The following is a 19469-nucleotide window of genomic DNA, read 5'->3' as shown; positions in this document are numbered from 1 at the left end:
TCACTTACTTGCTGACTGGACACCCTTTTGCAGCCCAATAAAATACGGGTCCTCCCCCTTCTCAGCCAATAGGGACTCTGTTGCTATCACCGCTTATATTTTTAGCAATGGCACAGTACTTACTTGGAGTTACAAATATCCGCTCGCCAACTAAACTAGGATTTCGCTTTCTGGTTTTGTAGAGCCATGGATGTAATTGTGTGGCTCATGGGTGGGGAGAAATAAAGAAAATGCATTTTGTTATTTAGCATCGTTGTTCATACCAATATGTTCAATCATAACTACCATAATTTGCAATCCTCAATTACCCGTAACCTATTTCATATGATTTACTTATTCTTGAAACTATAGGCTTATTACTGAGGGTCGACTATTCTCTCTTATGAGTGTATGAGTTTATTTGATAGTGTACATTACAAAAGTATCAAGAAAGTAGTCCCTATTCAGACCAACGTCATAGAACAGGGGGTGTGGGCGAAATAGTCCAGTATAAATGCGCAAGGTTGTCAAACACTAAAGTTTTCTCGGGCAGTTTTGGTCATCCTGTCGGTTGTGGAAATGGAGACCGTATGAAGAGAATACGTTTCAATACCCATTTAACACACCACATTATATCTGCCTCTAAACAACTACTTTGAAAAGCCACATCACCTTCAAATGCAATGTAAAATACGGGAATTAAAACCGCAGGAACTGAACACAAGCTGCATTAGTAAGTATACACAGCGTCCGCATATAAACATGTATGGCATTGACATACATTTTTATTTATCTGCCATAACCGTACATTTGGCTAGATGGTGCATCCTCATGATTTAATCAAAGAGGCTTTAGGACTCTCAAAATATGCCCTGCCTTTTGAGAAACAGACACTGTAATTGGTTCTGTCATCCATTTTAGATTCTGTTTATTTTTATTTTTAGAAGGACCCACTCAAACTCGTATTTGAGATTCGAGTCGTGTTTATTCTTCTCATATACAGCTAATCCATTTGTTCCTGTTTTCGGGCAGGACCAATTATTATTGAGCTATTGTAGTCCTGCTCATGTGTCGATATAATGACATGAGACTGCAACATTCACCACTTTATTAGTCTCCTTACAAATTGGCATTGTAAATAAATGAAGGTCTTCCAGTTTGTTAGAATAGTGTATGTGTCCTTTATTAGGAAAATGTGTTCTGCTACTATATACAGGTATAGTTTCCACTTGAATAAGCTTGCCACGTTGTTACAGTGAGTGGACAGATGTGTGCTTTATGGTGGTGATGATGCACTGTAAACAATGTCAACTATCAGATTAGGTCATGCAACTACTGTTGGTGTGTGTAGTCTACTTAGTAGTAGGATACAACCATGACAAACAAACATGTTCATGGTTGAGTAATGTTGCTTTAACTAATAGTGTATGCATTATAGGTCAATTGTCAAAATTAACAACTAGGATCCATTTTGATACATGACAGGTTTTACTTTGTACTGTACATAAAGTCCCAGCTGCATATGAAAATATGAAAAAACAGCTTTGTAGGGATGACATTGAATGACATTGGATATGGGAAATGACTGGTGGTTAATGCTTTTTGAAGCTGTACTGTAAACTTCATTATCATTGATTTAAATGTAGTCATGAAAGTTTGTTTGCCGTCTGCCAAACATCTCCAATTGAATGGTTTCACACCTCTCCAAATGAGCTTCTTCATAGATTTAACAAGTAAAATACTGTCTTAAATAAGAAGTGAAGTCAGGTTGTGTATTGTATCTTGTTCTTGCCCATCTTCTAGCCATCGACGCAATGTTCTGCCTGCAAACAGAGTAGCTATATCTCATATCAATAATTATATTTTTTCTCAAGCTAATCTGATTCACAATATAAAATTCATCGTCCTTGATGCATACATTATAACCATGTTCTCGTAGATCTCAAGTATACAGTTGTGAAATTTAGCTTGCTGGGTAATCCTGCCTGCTGGGCAATGTTTATGGTGCGTAGGTGGACTATCTATTGCACGTGTTGTGATGACGTTAATAGTGCTGCATGATGGGAAATGGTGTCCTTTATGCACTGTAGCCAGTACCTTGCCATTTACAGTATGCAAAACATGCCTACATGTGAACTGTACACCCACAGCCTTCTCTCACACCTACACTGTTTGATTTTGAACTTTCTCTAATTGTGTAATCCTGAGTAGTGAAGCATCTGGCAGAAGCAGATTATCATGGTTTTCTGCCTTGATCACTGCAGCTGTTACTCCCCTCCATGTTGGCTGGCTAACCCATTCACTCTCTCATTATCCCTTCTTTTGAACCTATTTGGTCTGCCTTTTATCTTCCTAGAAATAACACCATGTTTTTATTTTTCCACCAGTTGGACTCCTCATCTCGTTACCTGTCAAGTCTTGTTACCTGGTAACTGAAAACAACTGGTTGGACTAGGTTTTGGCCTCCTGACCACCAAGTCTGTCCATGTTGACCACCCAGGAAGAGGTTTAAAGATTCTGCCAGATTTCAACTTACCTGCAGTACATGTAGTGGATAAGAAAACATCAGACCTCTACAAGCCAGAGATAACTGTTCCAGTATAGTCTAATTTTGGGCTTGATTTGAATACCTGGCTATCCAGACTGCATTGGCCAGATACAGTCATGCAGCTAGAGGTAAAGGTAGCTCTGAATTTTATTGTGTCCTACCTGTACAACAAACTGCCCCGTCGTCGTGCTGACCTCTTCGGGGAGGAGTTGGAGCGGATACTGTTGTCGCGCTATGAAGGCCACTGGTACCCTGAAGCTCCTCTACGGGGCTCTGCCTTTCGCTGCCTGCACCTAGGGGCCCCCAGGGACCCAGTGGTGGAGCTAGCTGCCAGGAGAAGTGGACTGGACACAGAGGAAGTGCGTGCCAATGTCCCCCCTGAGCTGAGTGTGTGGATCGACCCCTATGAGGTGTCCTACCAAATCGGGGAGAATGGAGCCGTTAAGGTCCTGTACTTGGAGGATCCATCTGGCTTAGGTGGGGAAGGTGAAATGGTGGAAGTAGTAAGTGGAGTGAGTAAAGGGGACATGGAGGTAGAGGAGGCCAAGAGCTTAGGTTTCAACCCTGAGGCCCAGGTGTTTGTTCCAATTGGAGCCCAGATATCTCCAGTTCTGCTTCCTTCCCTCTCCAGCTCACCCACACCTCTCTCGGCCTCATCCTGCCCAGTGATTTTCAGCTATCCCAGCTCCAGCACACCCACGAACCCAACGGCCCACTCTAACACATCCACACCTTCCCCTCCAAGTGGGGCACTCCCTTACCTCCCCTCTCAGCAGCCAATGACCGCACTGCCCAGCACCCGTCTACCGCTGCAGCCCATCACCTTCACCACGGCTAGTTTTGCCGCCACAAAATTTGGCTCCACTAAGATGAAGAAGTGTGGCGGTTCCGGATCGGCTGGCGGCTCGAGTGTAGGTGTGCCCCCGCCACAGAGGATGCTCGCCTGTTCCCCTCCCAACATCTCTCCCCCAGGGCTGCTGAAACACAAGCCCCTCTCAGTCTCCCTGCACTCCCTGGGGGCTCAGATCCCCAGCCAGCTCTCCCCTAATGCCAAAGAGTTTGTTTACCCGGCATCCCCAGGGCCCCTATACTTTGACAACGATGCTCCGCCCATACTACCACACTCAAGCCCCTTCCAGCTCCCTCACCCTGCCCACTCCCACCCCTCATTTGAGCCATTCTCCAGCCCCCCACCTGGTCCAGCTGTTGGCATCATTGGTGGTAGCGGTGGGATTTCTTACATTGAGAAGCCCTCATTTGTGGAGGGTATAGGGGGGTATAACCTGCAATATCCCAGCCAGGCCTTCCAGCCGGTGGTGCTGGCCAACTAAGCCTTTAAGAGTATTTCTGTTGCAGCAGTAGGGCAGTAATGATCAAGTTTTTTGTATTTTTTATTTGTTCTTACTGATACTACGGCGTAGAATTCGTTTTATTACTACTACAACCTCCACTATATATTTCAATATGATTATTTCCATATCATTCATGTTTTTTTTGGTGGATTTTGATTTCAGTTTCTCTAACCAGAGGAGTAACCAGCCTCCTATTGCACATGCATCATTTTCATTGAATGTTCAGCAGAGTAAAATGCCTTTCAGCTTTGGTCTATTAACAGCAGTATGGTAGTTATGCTGTGAAAAGGGACCAATGTCCTGTAAGATGGCTTTGGAAAGCTTAGCGCTTTGCAATCTGCTCGGCCTTAGTTACCAAAAATGCACAGAGGGGTTTGTGCGGGTTTGGTGATGTCTTATTCATGCTAACAGGTGTTAAATGTGCTCTTCTGTGGCTTGTGGTCATTGTGAATATAGTGAGTCTGTTACTAGAGCTTTGAAACATGTCTGAATTGGTTTGGCGTGAGGTATCAGTATTTGCCATTCATCAGCTCTGAAATCTGGTCATGGACTTGCTTAGAAAGGGAGCCTGTGTGTAGTGTCTTGGGAAAAGGGAGGGTTTAATGTGCAGGGTATGAGGAAATGTATCTGTCATGACAGGAAGAATTACTGCCAGGGAGGTCAGCGAACCTTGGTGAATGTGAGGCAAGTTGATCTTTGTCTTTGGATATAATGATGTACTAATCTCACACAGACACACACACAGACCGGATCTGTCAGCAGTGTGTGAAGGTGAACGGGCATTGTTGGAGGGGAATAGGATGCTGCTAAGCAATGGGGATTGTGATGAATGGCTTAGCGTGACTATGAAGGAGAGGTCTTACTCTGCAGGGAAAGGAGGACGGGGAGGGAGTAAGGAGAGGAAAAAGGGATGGCAAGGCAGGGGCATCGATGGCATTTTAACACTTTTGGCATCTTGGGTGCAATGGCTTTAGACTGATACTTTAAAACCCGGAGCACGTTTCTGTAGAACTTTAGTGGCGTTGCAGCCAAAGGCCCACGCTAGGTCCCCTGCTCTTTAATCCCTTAATTATCTCTGTTCCAGTTGCCGCTCCAGTGGGAGACCAGCATCATATAATGAAAGCTGTTTTCCTTTTCAATTTCCAGGACTATGAATGTTAACTAAACTTGTGTTTTTGTCACTTTATGATTCCATGTCAGATCATTCTCATGTAGGTGGTGGTGATACCCTGACTCCATATAGGTAATCGAGGGGGCAGTAATTGTCACCAGGGTTCAGGAAGCCCCCACCTTTCCTTTTGAGCCATCCAGCACTTTATATTATTGGGCTATAGATGCCATGTAACACCCCCCCAGTCATGTAAGGCGCTAAACATGATTTTTTTCTTCTTATTGGCCCATTATGTTCCAGCTGCATCTGCTAAGAAATGTTGGTTCTGGTCCAATGAGATTTTGGATAGAAGGGGGAGTGTCCCTATCCATCTGAATGTTTTCTAGATTGTGCCATGTTAACATCTGTGTATAAGCTAACATAAGTACACTGGTAATTGCTGTGATTGTCGGTCATATGCGTGTCATTCAAACTGTTTATTTATCTTTCCGTCCAGGGGTTGGGAGGGGAGGATCTCTTTATAAATGTAATGGTTGTGAGGGAAGGGGTCATTTTTACATTTGTAATTTATTTTAAATTTTCTATATTTTTCCTATGTTTTTTCAAAAGTAATTAAGTACATTTGTAAAGTTGAGAGAGCGAGATGTTATAACAGTAGGAATATGTATATATTATGTTCAGGTTTCCTTTGTTTAGTTATGTGGTGAAGTTATTTTTACAAAAATAACTAAATATATATATGCAAGTTGGGAATAAAAATAAAGATGTATAAAGTATTGAATGTGGATTGTACCTTGTACAGAATTTGTCCAATAAAAGACGGGTAAATGTAATTTGTTAAATTGGGGTTTTGAAGAGCTTCAGAGATGAATGTTTACAATGGGTGGAGAGTCTGACAGCATCATTTTCAGTCTGTTTCTAAAGGCAGTCTGATAACTTGTGTAAGATTTCTGTTCCTTCATAGTTTGTACACTTAAACCAAAATCTCCACATTTAAACCAAATCCCCTTAGTAGTGCTCATATGTTACTAATTTTGTCCCTTACTCATTCATATTCCATTTACATATTGTCCAGTGCCATACATCTTTTCTTTATACCACTAACCTTATTTGTGTGCCTGAACAGTCCTACTGTGACTGAATTGGCTGCCAATTTCATTCTCACACAAAGACTGAGGGAAAGCAAAAAACCCATTCCTGCAGTCTAATCCTTGATGAGTATTCACCTCACATCCATTTTGTGGTAACATTCCCCTGCTCCAGCTACTATAGCCATAACTAAGACTGTCTTTACTCACACAGACACTGACCCTGGTCCAGTGCAATGTGTAACTAACGCCATATTTTAGACCACAATTGTGGGGGGGTCTTAGCCCTTTTAAACCACAAATATTCCAATACATTTCTTCAAGTCAAGAGTTTCAAGTAGGTTTAGGAGGAGGATCGTCATTGAATGTGCTGTTTATTATGATCAGTGACTGGTCAATCCTGGTGGACAGGCTGATGGATAGAGCTATTTTTTATTTGTGCTTGTTGATTCAGTGAGATGTTTGGTTTCCAAAATCCCTACGAGCATCCCAAAGTGCTGCCGCCCCCCATTGCTTAAATAATGGTCAGATTACTCTTGGTAATCGGATGTGTGCTGTATATAATTCCCTGTGCCTGCAAAGCAGGTCTGGAGGTTTGAGTGGTGGCTTGGAGGCCATGTTGCGGTCACTGACTGCCAATGGGAAGGCCAGAGGACTGTGACGTTTGAGGGATGGGGGCTGCTCTACTTGGAAGCTCTGATGGATTACAGGAAGACTATAAATATTGTTTCACATTGGCTTTTTGGTCACAGGATGGACAGTGTTTTGTTGCAGTATAGTGGTTGGCTGTTGGTATACGTCTTGCATTTAAAAATGAGTAACAGATTACACTATCCTCTCCAAGTATTGTAATTAAAAATACTTGGTTTTTAAATCCACACTAAAAGCAGGCTGTTCTACCACCAGGATTGAATCAAAGTGAGAAACAAGAGTTTCGTATTCTATCTATCTACGTGTGTTTTATTTAACACTTTGGAATATTTTGTTGTAATAAAGAAGTATTTTCTATTTAACATTTAAGGATAAATGGATATAATTGAAAAGTAAGATATATTAATATAGTACTTTCTCTTTTGTGTGTATTTTGTTATCATTTTCCTATTTCCTATCTGATCTGTACACCCTGTAGATGTATATGAACCTTTCACTACTGAAATGCAATGACCTGTTTTCTGTGCTCCCCCATGGGAATGGGGACTTACTACTGCACTTTCTTATTGTATCAGATTATTTTTTAAGTTTGTAATAAAACAATTGCAAAAGTAAGCATGGAAAATAATACAGTTCTCTTGTCATTTTTGTCTTTCAGTTTGTCAAATGTGACAAATCCTGGCAAAATAATTATTACAAAATTATTTGGAATAGTGTCTGTTGGCCTTCTTGTGATCATGAATTCTTCTAGTATTTATGTTCCCCTGTGGTATAAAAAGCCCTCGCGAGGTTGTAGAAAATAAACATGTATTTCATAGTATTGCAATACATTCTAATATTGATGTAAACAAATTGAAGTCTGATTAATAATTCAACCCAGATATGAAAACCTCAAATAGCTCATCTCACAAACTCTTCGACTTAGATCCCAGACAAATATTGCCGAATTTCATCACCTCGAAATATGTCCGGTGCATTATTTTGATTGTGTTATTATATCTGTCAGATGTTTGCATGACTCCCTGTTGTGACTCCACTGGGCTCTGCTCTCCTATGGCGTGTCGATGTTTGGTCAGCTACTCCTTGGCTCCCTTTATCTCCTCACCGCCCACTCACCACATCTCATTCCCGTCCTCCATCACCCTCTCATCTTCCCTTTATCTCCTCACCGCCCTCTCACCACATCTCATTCCTGTCCTCCATCACCCTCTCATCTTCCCTTTATCTCCTCACCGCCCACTCACCACATCTCATTCCCCTCCTCCATCACCCTCTCATCTTCCCTTTTTCGCCTCTGTTCTCTCACCAAATCCCTATTTTTCCCCTTAGCCTTTCTGCTCTCTATCCCATCGCATTTCCCCACTCGTCCCTCACCACCCCTCCTCTATCCCTCCTTGTCTTTGAGGCTGTGTTTATGCAACACTGCTCCCCTGTGTGTGGATGTGATCATTACGCAACATCTCATACTCCATTGGAATACTAATGTAGATGAGGTAGGGGGATAGGCAGAGCAGAAACAGAGGACCTCAAATCTCTGTTTTGTGTGTGTGTGTGTGTGATGCAAGAAGAGTGATGTGCTCCCTGTTTGTCTCCCAGCATCACAATGTGCATCCTGTCAGCGTTGGTAAAAAAAAAATCACTGCTGTTGGTCGATTGTTCAGGCAAGGTCAAGGCAAGGGCTCATCTTTCATTGAATTCCACTTCATTAATATACATGATACATATCCCATACATGGGTACATACAGATTAAAAATCACAACAGGAAATGCATCTTTATTTAAGAGTTGAAAAAAATGCACTTGACAGGTAAAGTTTGAAATGCCCTCAAAGTAATGTTTATCCTATCAGGAGTATTATAGCTGTTAAAAGAGACCGTTATAATTTTCTTTGGACTGTTTTCTACATACAAAGAGGCTATTCTTTTAGGATGACCTTGGCTGTTTGTATTGTGAAGGGCTGTTTCATCCTGGAGTTGGTATCTTTTATAACAGTTTTCTATGCAGATCTGGTAGGAAGTAACTGTAATTGTATTCATGAACCATGTAAAAATAAATAATTCAGTCCCCACCACCTCATTGAGAAGACTTCATTATCCTGAAACACGTGTAACATAAGGAACCAAAAACATCTGACATCACAAAAAGCTAACGTCCAGTTAATTTCTAAATAGATATTTAGTATTTTACAAGATGTTTCAAACTAAAATAAAAGGAATCATTTATTACCTTGTGACTGCCCAAGGGCAAACACTACAACACCAAAGATAGCGCTCAAAATAGGAAGTACACTACATGACCAAAAGTATGTGGTATGTGGACGGCTCGTCAATCATCTCATTCCAAAATCATGGGCATTAATATGGAGTTGGTCCCCCCCTTTGCTGGCATAACAGCCTCCACTCTTCTGGGAAGGCTTTCCACTAAATGTTGGAACATTGCTGCGGGGAGTGGTTTCCATTCAGCCACAATAGCATTAGTTAGGTCGGCACTGATGTTGGGTGATTAGGCCTGGCTTGCAGTCTGCGTTCCAATTCATCCCAAAGGTGTTCGATTGGGTTGAGGTCAGGGTTTTGTGCAGGCCAGTCAAGTTCTTCCACACCAATCTCGACAAACCATTTCTGTGTGGACTTCGCTTTGTGCGCAGGGACATTGTCATGCTGAAACAGGAAAGGGCCTTCCCCAAACTGTTGCCAAAAAGTTGAAAGCACAGAATCGTCTAGAATGTCATTGTATGCTGTAGTGTTAAAATTTCCCTTCACTGGAACTAAAGGGCCTAGCCCGAACCATGAAAAACAGCCCCAGACCATTATTCCTCCTCCACCAAACTTTACAGTTGGCACTGTGCATTGGGACAGGTAGCGTTCTCCTAGCATCCGCCAAATCCAGATTTGTACGTCGGACTGCCAGATGGTGAAGCATGATTCATCACTCCAGAGAACACGTTTCCCCTGCTCCAGAGTCCAATGGCTGGGCACTTTACACCACTCCAGCCGACGCATGGTGATTTTAGGCTTGTGTGTGGCTGCTCGGCCATGGAAACTTACTTAATGAAGCTCCCGATGAACAGTTATTGTGCTGATGTTGCTTCCAGAGGCAGTTTGGAACTCTGTAGTGAGTGTTGCAACCAAGGACAGACGATTTGTATGCGCTACAGCACTCTGCGGTCCCTTTCTGTGAGCTTGGGTGGCCTACCACTTCACGGCTGAGCCGTTGTTGCTTCTAGACGTTTCCACTTCACAATAACAGCAGTTACAGTTGACCAGGGCAGCTCTAGCAGAGAAGAAATTTGACATACTGACTTGTTGGAAAGTTGGCATCCTATTACGGTGCCATGTTTTTTATTTTTTATTTTTTTATTTCACCTTTATTTAACCAGGTAGGCTAGTTGAGAACAAGTTCTCATTTACAACTGCGACCTGGCCAAGATAAAGCATAGCAGTGTGAACAGACAACAACACAAAGTTACACATGGAGTAAACAATAAACAAGTCAATAACACAGTAGAAAAATAAAAAAAGAGTCTATATACATTGTGTGCAAAAGGCATGAGGAGGTAGGCAAATAATTACAATTTAGCAGATTAACACTGGAGTGATAAATGATCAAATGGTCATGTGCAGGTAGAGATACTGGTGTGCAAAAGAGCAGAAAAGGAAATAAATAAAAACAGTATGGGGATGAGGTAGGTAAATTCGGTGGGCTATTTACCGATGGACTATGTACAGCTGCAGCGATCGGTTAGCTGCTCAGATAGCAGATGTTTAAAGTTGGCGAGGGAGATAAAAGTCTCCAACTGTAGCAATTTTTGCAATTCGTTCCAGTCACAGGCAGCAGAGAACTGGAAGGAAAGGCGGACAAATGAGGTGTTGGCTTTAGGGATGATCAGTGAGATACACCTGCTGGAGCGTGTGCTACGGGTGGGTGTTGCCATCGTGACCAGTGAACTGAGATAAGGCGGAGCTTTACCTAGCATGGACTTGTAGATGACCTGGAGCCAGTGGGTCTGGCGACGAATATGTTGCGAGGACCAGCCGACTAGAGCATACAGGTCGCAGTGGTGGGTGGTATAAGGTGCTTTAGTAACAAAACGGATGGCACTGTGATAAACTGCATCCAGTTTGCTGAGTAGAGTATTGGAAGCTATTTTGTAGATGACATCGCCGAAGTCGAGGATCGGTAGGATAGTCAGTTTTACTAGGGTAAGTTTGGCGGCGTGAGTGAAGGAGGCTTTGTTGCGGAATAGAAAGCCGACTCTAGATTTGAATTTAGATTGGAGATGTTTGATATGAGTCGAAAGTCACTGTTGAAAGTTACTGACCTCTTCAGTAAGGCCATTCTACTGCCATTCTACTGCCACTGTTTGTCTATGGAGATTGCATGGCTGCATGCTTGATTTTATACACATGTCAGCAACGGGTGTGGCTGAAATAGCCGAATCCTCTAATTTGAAGGGGTGTCCACATACTTATGTATATACAGTGCATTCGGGAAGTGTTCAAACCTCTTCCCTTTTTTCACATTTTGTTACGTTACAGCCTTATTCTAAAATATATATTTTTTTAAATCCTCATCAGTCTACACACGATACCCCATAATTAGAAAGCGAAAAGGTCATTTAAAATTAAAAACTGAAATATCACATTTGCGTAAGTGTTCAGACCCTTTCGTATGAGTCTAGAAATTGAGCTCAGGTGCATCCTGTTTCCATTGATCATCTTTGAGATTGATTGAAAACTGATTGAAACATAGGTGCTGGGCTAATAAAGAATACTAGTATCGAACAAGAAGGCCCGCACATTGTTAAAGCTCCCAATTCACCGCTTTACTGACAACGTTTACATCCAAAACGGGTCTTCGTCAGGTCGAACAAACAAACTGAGTGCTCATATCCCAAAATATACACATTTCACCTCACATGACCATTGCGGACATGATGCATGGTGGGTGCAAAAACAATTTGTCGATCTCTAATAATTTAATAACAAGGAGATGGGTACATGTACTAGTTCCAGAAAATAATATATTTTGCAAAATGTCCAAGTAGGTGACCTGGAAGGCCAGACAAATCAAAGTGACATATTCATGTAAGAAAGAGTCTGATATTAAACTCTTGGTTCAGACCTCTATGAGACATGGTACACAAACGGTGAATCCAATACAATTCTCTTCACAATAATAGATTATCAGTATCAATTCAATTCAATTGGACATGATTTGGAAAGGCACACACCTGTCTATATAAGGTCCCACAGTTGACAGTGCATGTCAGAGCAAAAACCAAGCCATGAGGTCGAAGGAATTGTCCGTAGAGCTCCGAGACAGGATTGTGTCGAGGCACAGATCTTTGGAAGGGTACCAACAAATGTCTGCAGCATTGAAGGTCCCCAAGAACACAGTGGCATCCATCATTCTTAAATGGAAGAAGTTTGGAACCACCAAGACTCTGGCCACCCAGCCAAACTGAGCAATTGGGGAAGAAGGGCCTTGATCAGGGAGGTGACCAATAACCCGATGGGCACTCTGACTGAGCTCCAGAGATCCTCTGTGGAGATGGGAGAACCATCTCTGCAGCACTCCACCAATCAGGCCTTTATGATAGAGTGGCACATGACAGCCCGCTTGGAGTTCGCCAAAAGGCACTAAATTACTCTGACGATGAGAAACCTGATTCTCTGGTCTGATGAAACCAAGATTGAACTCTTTGGCCTGAATGCCAAGCGTCACGTCTGGAGGAAACCTGGCACCATCCCTACGTTGAAGCATGGTGGTGACAGCATCATGCTGTGGGGATGTTTTTCAGCATCAGGGACTGAGAGACTGGTCAGGATCGAGGGAAAAAATGAACAGAGCAAAGTACAGAGAGATCCTTGATGAAAACTTGCTCCAGAGCGCTCAGGACCTCAGTCTGGGGCGAAGGTTAACCTTCCAACAGGACAACGACCCTAAGCACACAGCCAAAATGTTCAAAGACCCCAGTCACTCAAGTCATAGACTGTTTTCTCTGCTACCGCACGGTAAGCGGTGCCGAAGCTCCAAGTCTAGGACCAACAGGCTCCTTAACAGCTTCTACCCGCAAGCCATAAGACTGCTAAACTATTAATCAAATGGCCCCCGGACAGTTTACATTGACACCCCCCACCCCTCCATTTGTTTTTTTGCACTGCTGCTACGCTGTTTATTATAGTCACATCACCCCTACCTACATGTACAAATGACCTCGACTAACCTGTACCCCCGCACATTGACTCGGTACCGGTACCCTCTGTATATGGAGCAGCAGGTAGCCTAGTGGTTAGAGTGCTGGGCCAGTAATAGAAAGGTTGCTGGATCAAATCCCTGAGCTAACAAGGTAAAAATATGTTGTTCTGCCCCTGAGCAAGTCAGTTAACCCACTGTTCCCCGGGCGCTGAAAACAGGGATGTCGATTAAGGCAGCCCCCCGCACCAATCTGATTCAGAGAGACACATTTCAGTTGAAGGCATTCAGTTGTACAGCTGACTAGGTTATCCCCCTTTAATAAGACAATGCAGGAGTGGCAGCGGGACAAGTCTCTGAATGTCCTTCAGTGGCATTCAGTGGCCCAGCCAGAGCCTGGACTTGAACCTGATCGAACATCTCTGGAGACCTGAAAATAGCTGTGCAGTGATGCTCCCCATCCAATTGGAGGTGTGTAGCGTCATACCAAAGAAGAGGCTGTAATTGCTGCTTCAAAGTACTTTGAATACTTATTACATTTTTTACACATGTGCAAACATTTATAAAAACCTGTTTTTGCTTTGTCATGTAGATTGTAGAGGAATTTCTACAAAGAAAATGAACATAGTTTGGGACAACTTGAGGAGTTTCATTTCTACATACAAACTGGCTTTGATCCAGCTTTAACTTCATATCATACTAAAATGACTATCATACCTAAATGTTGGTCTATCAATCTGACAAGATTCTGCACCAAGCTTAAAATCACTGTTTAAACAACTATATGCCTAAGCATACAAAATATGAATGTCAGCGCAATGCAATGCCTTCCATTGAAACAAATTCAGTAAATATTTGTTTTGATCCTTTAATTTACAGACATAAGTACATACACTTAGTGTAAAACAGATGCAAACATTACACCATTAACACATTTTCGTGCAGCAGAATTACTGGGAAACTTAATTGGAAGCACACATGACTTTGCACCATTTCAACATTTTGTCTATCATAGTTATTTTACAGAAACAAAGCAGAGTAAAATGAATGTTATTGCCACATGTATGATTCTAATATGCATCATAATGAAGATCAGCACAGGAACACAAATTCATCAGACACTTAAGAGATTGAGTCCCTTTACTTAACAGTCTGCTCTGTAGTATTTGCAACAATTGAGGCACAGCCACTTTGACAAACAGAACTCTGCGTCGACTCTGTACCTTGACCTATCATTTTTTATCAGACTTAACCAAAACCACCATTCTTGTGCTCACAATTCCTGTCAACATTGTCATAGGCACCCCAACCCTTCAAAATGATTGGTATCCAATAAGATAGGAGCATTAAACAATGGAAGTGTTGGATGAGGTAAATAGGAAATTGTCTTTAGAAAAAAAATATATTTCTGTAAAATTCTGGTTGAAAACCGGTTAAAAATAAATAAACCAAAAACCACAGTTTGTCCATTGAGATCCCTGCTTAATCATTGGTTCATTGTTTTCTTTCCTCTAAATATAAATCTGACAGATTGTTGCACATCAATCAAGATGCATTGTTAGAATAAATACAGCATTGATCATAATAGCTATTCAACAAACATAAGGAATAGCAGTAAATTAAGATAAAAAGACACAGGTATTGACAAAATAACTGACTCTTAATCCCAGACAAACTACAGGAGGCACAAATATACAGTGCCCTCTACTTGCAGTGAGCAATGACATAAACCAACATACATATTAAATACCCCTCCACCAGTGAGGGCCCTTATAAATGCCTGACCTATGAGCAATAAACATACTGAGGAAAGACAGTCCTTGCCATACTACTTTTTAAAACGCTTCTTTCCACCAAAAACTGTTTTTTGGGGGAAAGATATTAGAAGCAGAGTTAGTTTTTGTATAAACAATTGTTTAAAATGTGTGGGTCATGTCGTAATAGGAAAAAAGTACCCGCCCAGCCCTATATCTAATCTTCACCCACAAGGTGTTGCTTTGGAAGGGTTGAGTGCAAAACAGGGGTAACACAATCTGTGGTGCAGGGAGAAAACTATCTACAAAGAATTCTCTCCACACACACAGAAAAGCTGTGACAAGAAAACACCACTATCTCACCCTTTGTCTGACCAATATCAATTATTTCCTCTGTGTATGATCACGAAGGTGCAACCCTCAATCTGTCCGTTTTGTTATTCATTGTTTTCTCCCCTACCCAATTATGAATAAATCAAGAGTTCACATGTCCTTCTTCAGAGCCTCTGCACAAGTACTTGAAACAGAGGAGAGAGACAGTCAGTTACTGCAAACAGTGGGAAGAGGGCAGGGGGACAACTTTCAATATTCACTACTCATCACTGATGATGTTCATGCTTTGGTCCACAAAACAACCCATTAATACGCTGTATAAATGTGTGTGTAACTTTTAAGCGCTTCTTTTCACAAGCCTGCTTTTCTCCACCAGCTTTCTCTGATCAGTGATAAGACCTGACTAGCAGTAGACAATATACATGTTATGTCTGTAATTGAGTCCCTGTATGTGTAGGAGCCAGTCGCTCTCCACAACCCTTCATGTCCACCTCTCGCCATGTTGCTGCCGGGCTCACTGACAGTGTGTATCCATGCCTCCACTGTCGTGTTGGAAAGGATCTAGAACTTGACGCAGTGACCAGTGTTCACCATGAAAGGAGTGCAATTCAGATTCTCTTTGTGTCTCCGTTTTGGGGGTGTTTTTATTTTTCGGTTCTTTTCTTGAAAGATAAAGTTTGTCCCTTACAATTGTCCGTATTTGGCTTCATATCGGGACATGATGTTCTTGCAGCGACCACAGTCCTTTCGCAACTCAGCCACTTGTAGCCGTAACGCCGCATTTTCCCTCTCCAGAAAGGAAGCGCGCACTGTGATCTGGTTCTCCTTCAGTCGCCGGGCGTCACGTGAACGTTTGGCTGCCACGTTGTTCTTCTTCCTCCTCGACCAGTATTTATCGTCCTGTGGGAGACAGAGGATTTTAATACAAAATAATAGAATCAGTGTTGGGGAAACATCCCTAATCCCAGACAAGCCCCTTTATTTCATGGCTTACTACTCACTCATTAATTTTTCTGGTGTAACATAGTGATACTACAATCTTCATCAACCAATGATTATTTGGTGCCCAATTGCAGTGGCTACATTCTCATTATCCTACTACAGAACAACCAGTTCCATCATTCATCACCTCCCTGAAACAAATATTCACTGGTCATCTTACCTTCTGCTCAGTGGGCACAAAGACCTTTTTGGCCTTCTTGATCATGGGCTGTGGTTTGAGGTCCTCGTCAGAGAACTTGTGTTTCCGTGGGTTGAACAGCTCACCCCCAGGCACGCTGGACAGCACCAGGTCTGTGGGGTCCGGCTGGAAGTTGATGTCCACCTCAATGTCCTCCGGGTCGATGGGAGTGGATGTGAGTCGGTCTGCAGACTTCCCCTCTAGAGGGAGACAAAGTCAGTTCAATGATGAGTATGAGTATATTTTTTATTTTGGTAGCTGTTAAGTATGTTCTTATAATCTTGAAGGCTATAGTTAATAGAAAATTCAAACTGTTTGCTAGATTTTTTCCTTAAGACATACTAAGGTCAGCACTATATGAATACTGCTATTTGTTAATGCTGTAGAGCTCAGGTTTCACATGTACATGTCCATGGGTGTGCTTTGGGCAAGGTGTCGAATGCGTCGGGTAAGTCTATTTGATATTTGTATACAATATGGGAGTATCTAGTGTCAGCATGTTGCAAGTGTCTAATACAGTGTCAGTGTATGTGCATGTTGAGTTCAAAGGTAGAATTTGTTACAGTGGTACCGTGTCTGGTCTTTTAACAAATGGGCCCCAACAATGTACCTTTTTTATTTTTAGACACTTCAAACTCCGTTGCTTCAAACCCAGACACAGCATCTTCATCGTCCCCATCTTCTTCTTCCTTCTCTTGTTCAGCTGGCTCTAAGGTGAGTGTGATGGTCTCTGTGTCAGGGGTGGTGAAAGGGGGTCTTGTCCCCTTGGTTTCCTCCTGGGCCAGGCTCTTCTGCAGCTCCTCCTCTACGGTGACTGGGATGCCATTCTCCTGCAGGAACTCATCCAGGTCCATGTACTCTAAGTGGAAGGTCTCCCCGTCATAGGGGATGGTCTTCTCCCAGATGGCAGGGGTAAGGGAGGCGGACACCCCTCCAATGCCTGTACCTCCAGTCCCACCACTGGCCCCTCCAACACCGGCCTCGCCATTATCGGCAGAGCACAACTTCTTCTTCTCTATTTCTGTGGAGATAACCGTGAAGAGCATAATGGGTGAAGGTTGCACGGCCATGTGAACACAAACAGGGTGGTAAATAAAGGAAGATAGAAGTCTGATGTCATGGAAAGAAGTAGAAAAAATAAGTGGTGAAATGACAGAATGAGGGAAAAGAAAAGAGGGCTGCATCAACCCATAAACAACGGGGAAGGGAAATCTGGACGTGTCAACACAGCCCCTAAACGCAAAAACGAACGTGAAATTTTTTTAAAAATTGCCCTTCAAATGCAAGACAATTATGTACTCATATTGTATGTGAAAAAATGGTTTGACTGCAGTGCTCTAGGACAAGTAGGGAGGTGTGAGAACTTTATGTTCTTTTTTCCTCCCTCAGTTCAGTGCCTCAGGGGAAACTGGAACAGCAATCAGAATGTACACAGGGTTTTCTTCCCCAGTACTGCTCTATACTTGGCACATTTGAACAACTATTGAACTAGTCATATATAATGATCAAACATAGCAGATTTTAAAAAATGTGTCCAGTTGTTTGAGGGTACACAAACGCTCATTAAAAGCACTAATGCGTCTCCATACACCAGTCAACATGTCCGCGACGTCAACGATCACATCAGATCTATGCAGTTCACATAAAAAATGTGTACATTGGAAAGGATCTCTCAATTCATCCACAACGACACCAGTAGGCTAGTCTTACCATCGTCGCCTTCGAGAATATTAGGTGGGGGAATGTCCATAATCTTCTTCAAAACAATAGGAAACGATTTCTGTGGATCCGACCTAGGCTGCAGAGGCGCCTTGAGTCTAGTTAAGCAGGCACTGTTAGCAATATCCGTGGATAAATGAAGTCAAAGCAGTGTTTCAGTCTGTTGCTTTGAAACCCGTTTCACAAATTAAAACGTTGTCAAAACAAACACCACAGATCCCGACAGTCATAGCCTACTGCGAGCACTGTTTTCTTATTCATGAGCTTTACGCCTCTTCAGAAAATACTCGGCGTGGATTGGCCATATGTAACTTTTAATATTAAGTAGCTGACAGAAAACGCGCTGGTTAGCCAGTCAAAACAGAAGCAGTAGAACACACCGGGAGCTCATTGGCTGAAGGAACACTCCGTTTCAATCCTTCGTACGGAAATAACTGTACATTGCGTGCAGAATGTCAATATTGTGTCTCCTGACTTCTATTATTGCCACATTTAGCTAAACCAGATAGATCTGGAACTGTATGACTATGGCCATTCACTGACCCTGGGAACTGGAGGAGACGAAGACAATGATGCTTCGCGACATTTAATGTCTACTAGGCTATCAAATCGTAGTAGGCCAGGCTTCCCCAACCAGCGGTGGTTTTATTTGCCCCCCCCGCCCCCAAGTTTTCTGAGAAAAAAAGACATGTTTTCATTGTTGGAGATAAAACACCAGGGAATCAGCTCCAATTGATTTTAATTTTGAACATCTGTTCCCCAGTATTCCCACTCATATAGACATATGTGGTCGTATAATAATTTCCTGGATTTTATATAGCACTTTTCTACCAACTGAGGTACTCAAATCACTTTACATCGTAGGGTGAAACCCACCTCACCCAACATCAATGAGTAGCACCCACCTCAGTGATGCACTAGGATTGTGCCATAACTCTCACCACACAATAGCTATCAGTTGGACAGGTGGGGAGTGATATATGCCAATTAGGAATGAGGAGGGTGATAAGGTGGCCATGATGGAATGTGGCCAGGTTGAGAATTTAGCCATGACACCGGGGGGAACGTCCCTACTCTTACAATGAGCGCCATTGTTAAGGCCTCTTGCGGTTAATTTGCAGTCTACTTTTTTTTTTAAAAACGGTTAATTATGGTCCGCCCCCGACCACCCACTCAAGAAAAAAATGGCCCGCGGCTGAATCTAGTTGAGGATCCCTGTCGACGTTGGATACTTACTTACGTTTTATATGACGATGCATTGCATCCAGTTTCTCCTCTGCACGATATGATGACTGGATGCATTATACATTGATACATTTGTATCCACACTCGTGACCAAACAAAACACGTGTGTTCTTTTCTCTCCTTCACGTGCAGCGACAAGCTGTTGAGGGGCGTGGTTATGGCACGTGCAAAAGCAGCACTATACTGAACAGCTGGCGTGTCCCTATCATGTATTTACACCCAGCGCAACCGTTCTACCATTGGATTGGAAATGTGTTAATAACATATGAGTCATATCCCCTCACCTTACACCACATCAATAAAATTGTTATATT

The 19469-nt window shown here is 42.6% G+C and overlaps 2 protein-coding genes across 2 annotated transcripts; one reads left to right on the top strand and one right to left on the bottom strand.

Annotated features, from left to right (window-relative positions):
• The first annotated feature begins 506 nt into the window (after positions 1-506).
• Positions 507-7357, top strand: LOC112258806 (protein Tob2). Its single transcript, XM_024433401.2, has 2 exons — positions 507-712; positions 2367-7357. Exon 2 carries the CDS (start codon positions 2644-2646, stop codon positions 3856-3858), a length of 1215 nt encoding a protein of 404 aa, XP_024289169.1. The 5' UTR covers positions 507-712; positions 2367-2643; the 3' UTR covers positions 3859-7357.
• A 6419-nt stretch (positions 7358-13776) lies between these two features.
• On the bottom strand, positions 13777-18153 carry LOC112258807 (thyrotroph embryonic factor). Its single transcript, XM_024433402.2, has 4 exons — positions 17902-18153; positions 16802-17212; positions 16174-16391; positions 13777-15911 (listed from the first exon to the last, which is right to left on the bottom strand). Exons 1-4 carry the CDS (start codon positions 17939-17941, stop codon positions 15696-15698), a joined length of 885 nt encoding a protein of 294 aa, XP_024289170.1. The 5' UTR covers positions 17942-18153; the 3' UTR covers positions 13777-15695.
• Positions 18154-19469: the final 1316 nt, after the last annotated feature.

The sequence above is a fragment of the Oncorhynchus tshawytscha genome, linkage group LG09 (assembly GCF_018296145.1).
Source record: "Oncorhynchus tshawytscha isolate Ot180627B linkage group LG09, Otsh_v2.0, whole genome shotgun sequence".
Classification (NCBI taxonomy): Eukaryota; Metazoa; Chordata; class Actinopteri; order Salmoniformes; family Salmonidae; genus Oncorhynchus; species Oncorhynchus tshawytscha.
The sequence above is the reverse complement of the archived record's forward strand: the minus strand, read 5'-3'. Positions and strand labels throughout refer to the sequence as shown.

What these genes read in the sequence shown, in the direction of transcription:
- LOC112258806 (XM_024433401.2), top strand. Translation starts at nt 2,644, where the DNA reads ATGCAGCTAGAGGTAAAGGTAGCTCTGAATTTTATTGTGTCCTACCTG.
- LOC112258807 (XM_024433402.2), bottom strand. Translation starts at nt 17,941, where the DNA reads ATGGACATTCCCCCACCTAATATTCTCGAAGGCGACGATG. An exon ending in TATTCTCGAAGGCGACGATG is followed by an intron (nt 17,213 to 17,901) that starts GTAAGACTAGCC and finishes TTATCTCCACAG; the next exon opens with AAATAGAGAAGAAGAAGTTG. An exon ending in AGTGTCTAAAAATAAAAAAG is followed by an intron (nt 16,392 to 16,801) that starts GTACATTGTTGG and finishes GTCTCCCTCTAG; the next exon opens with AGGGGAAGTCTGCAGACCGA.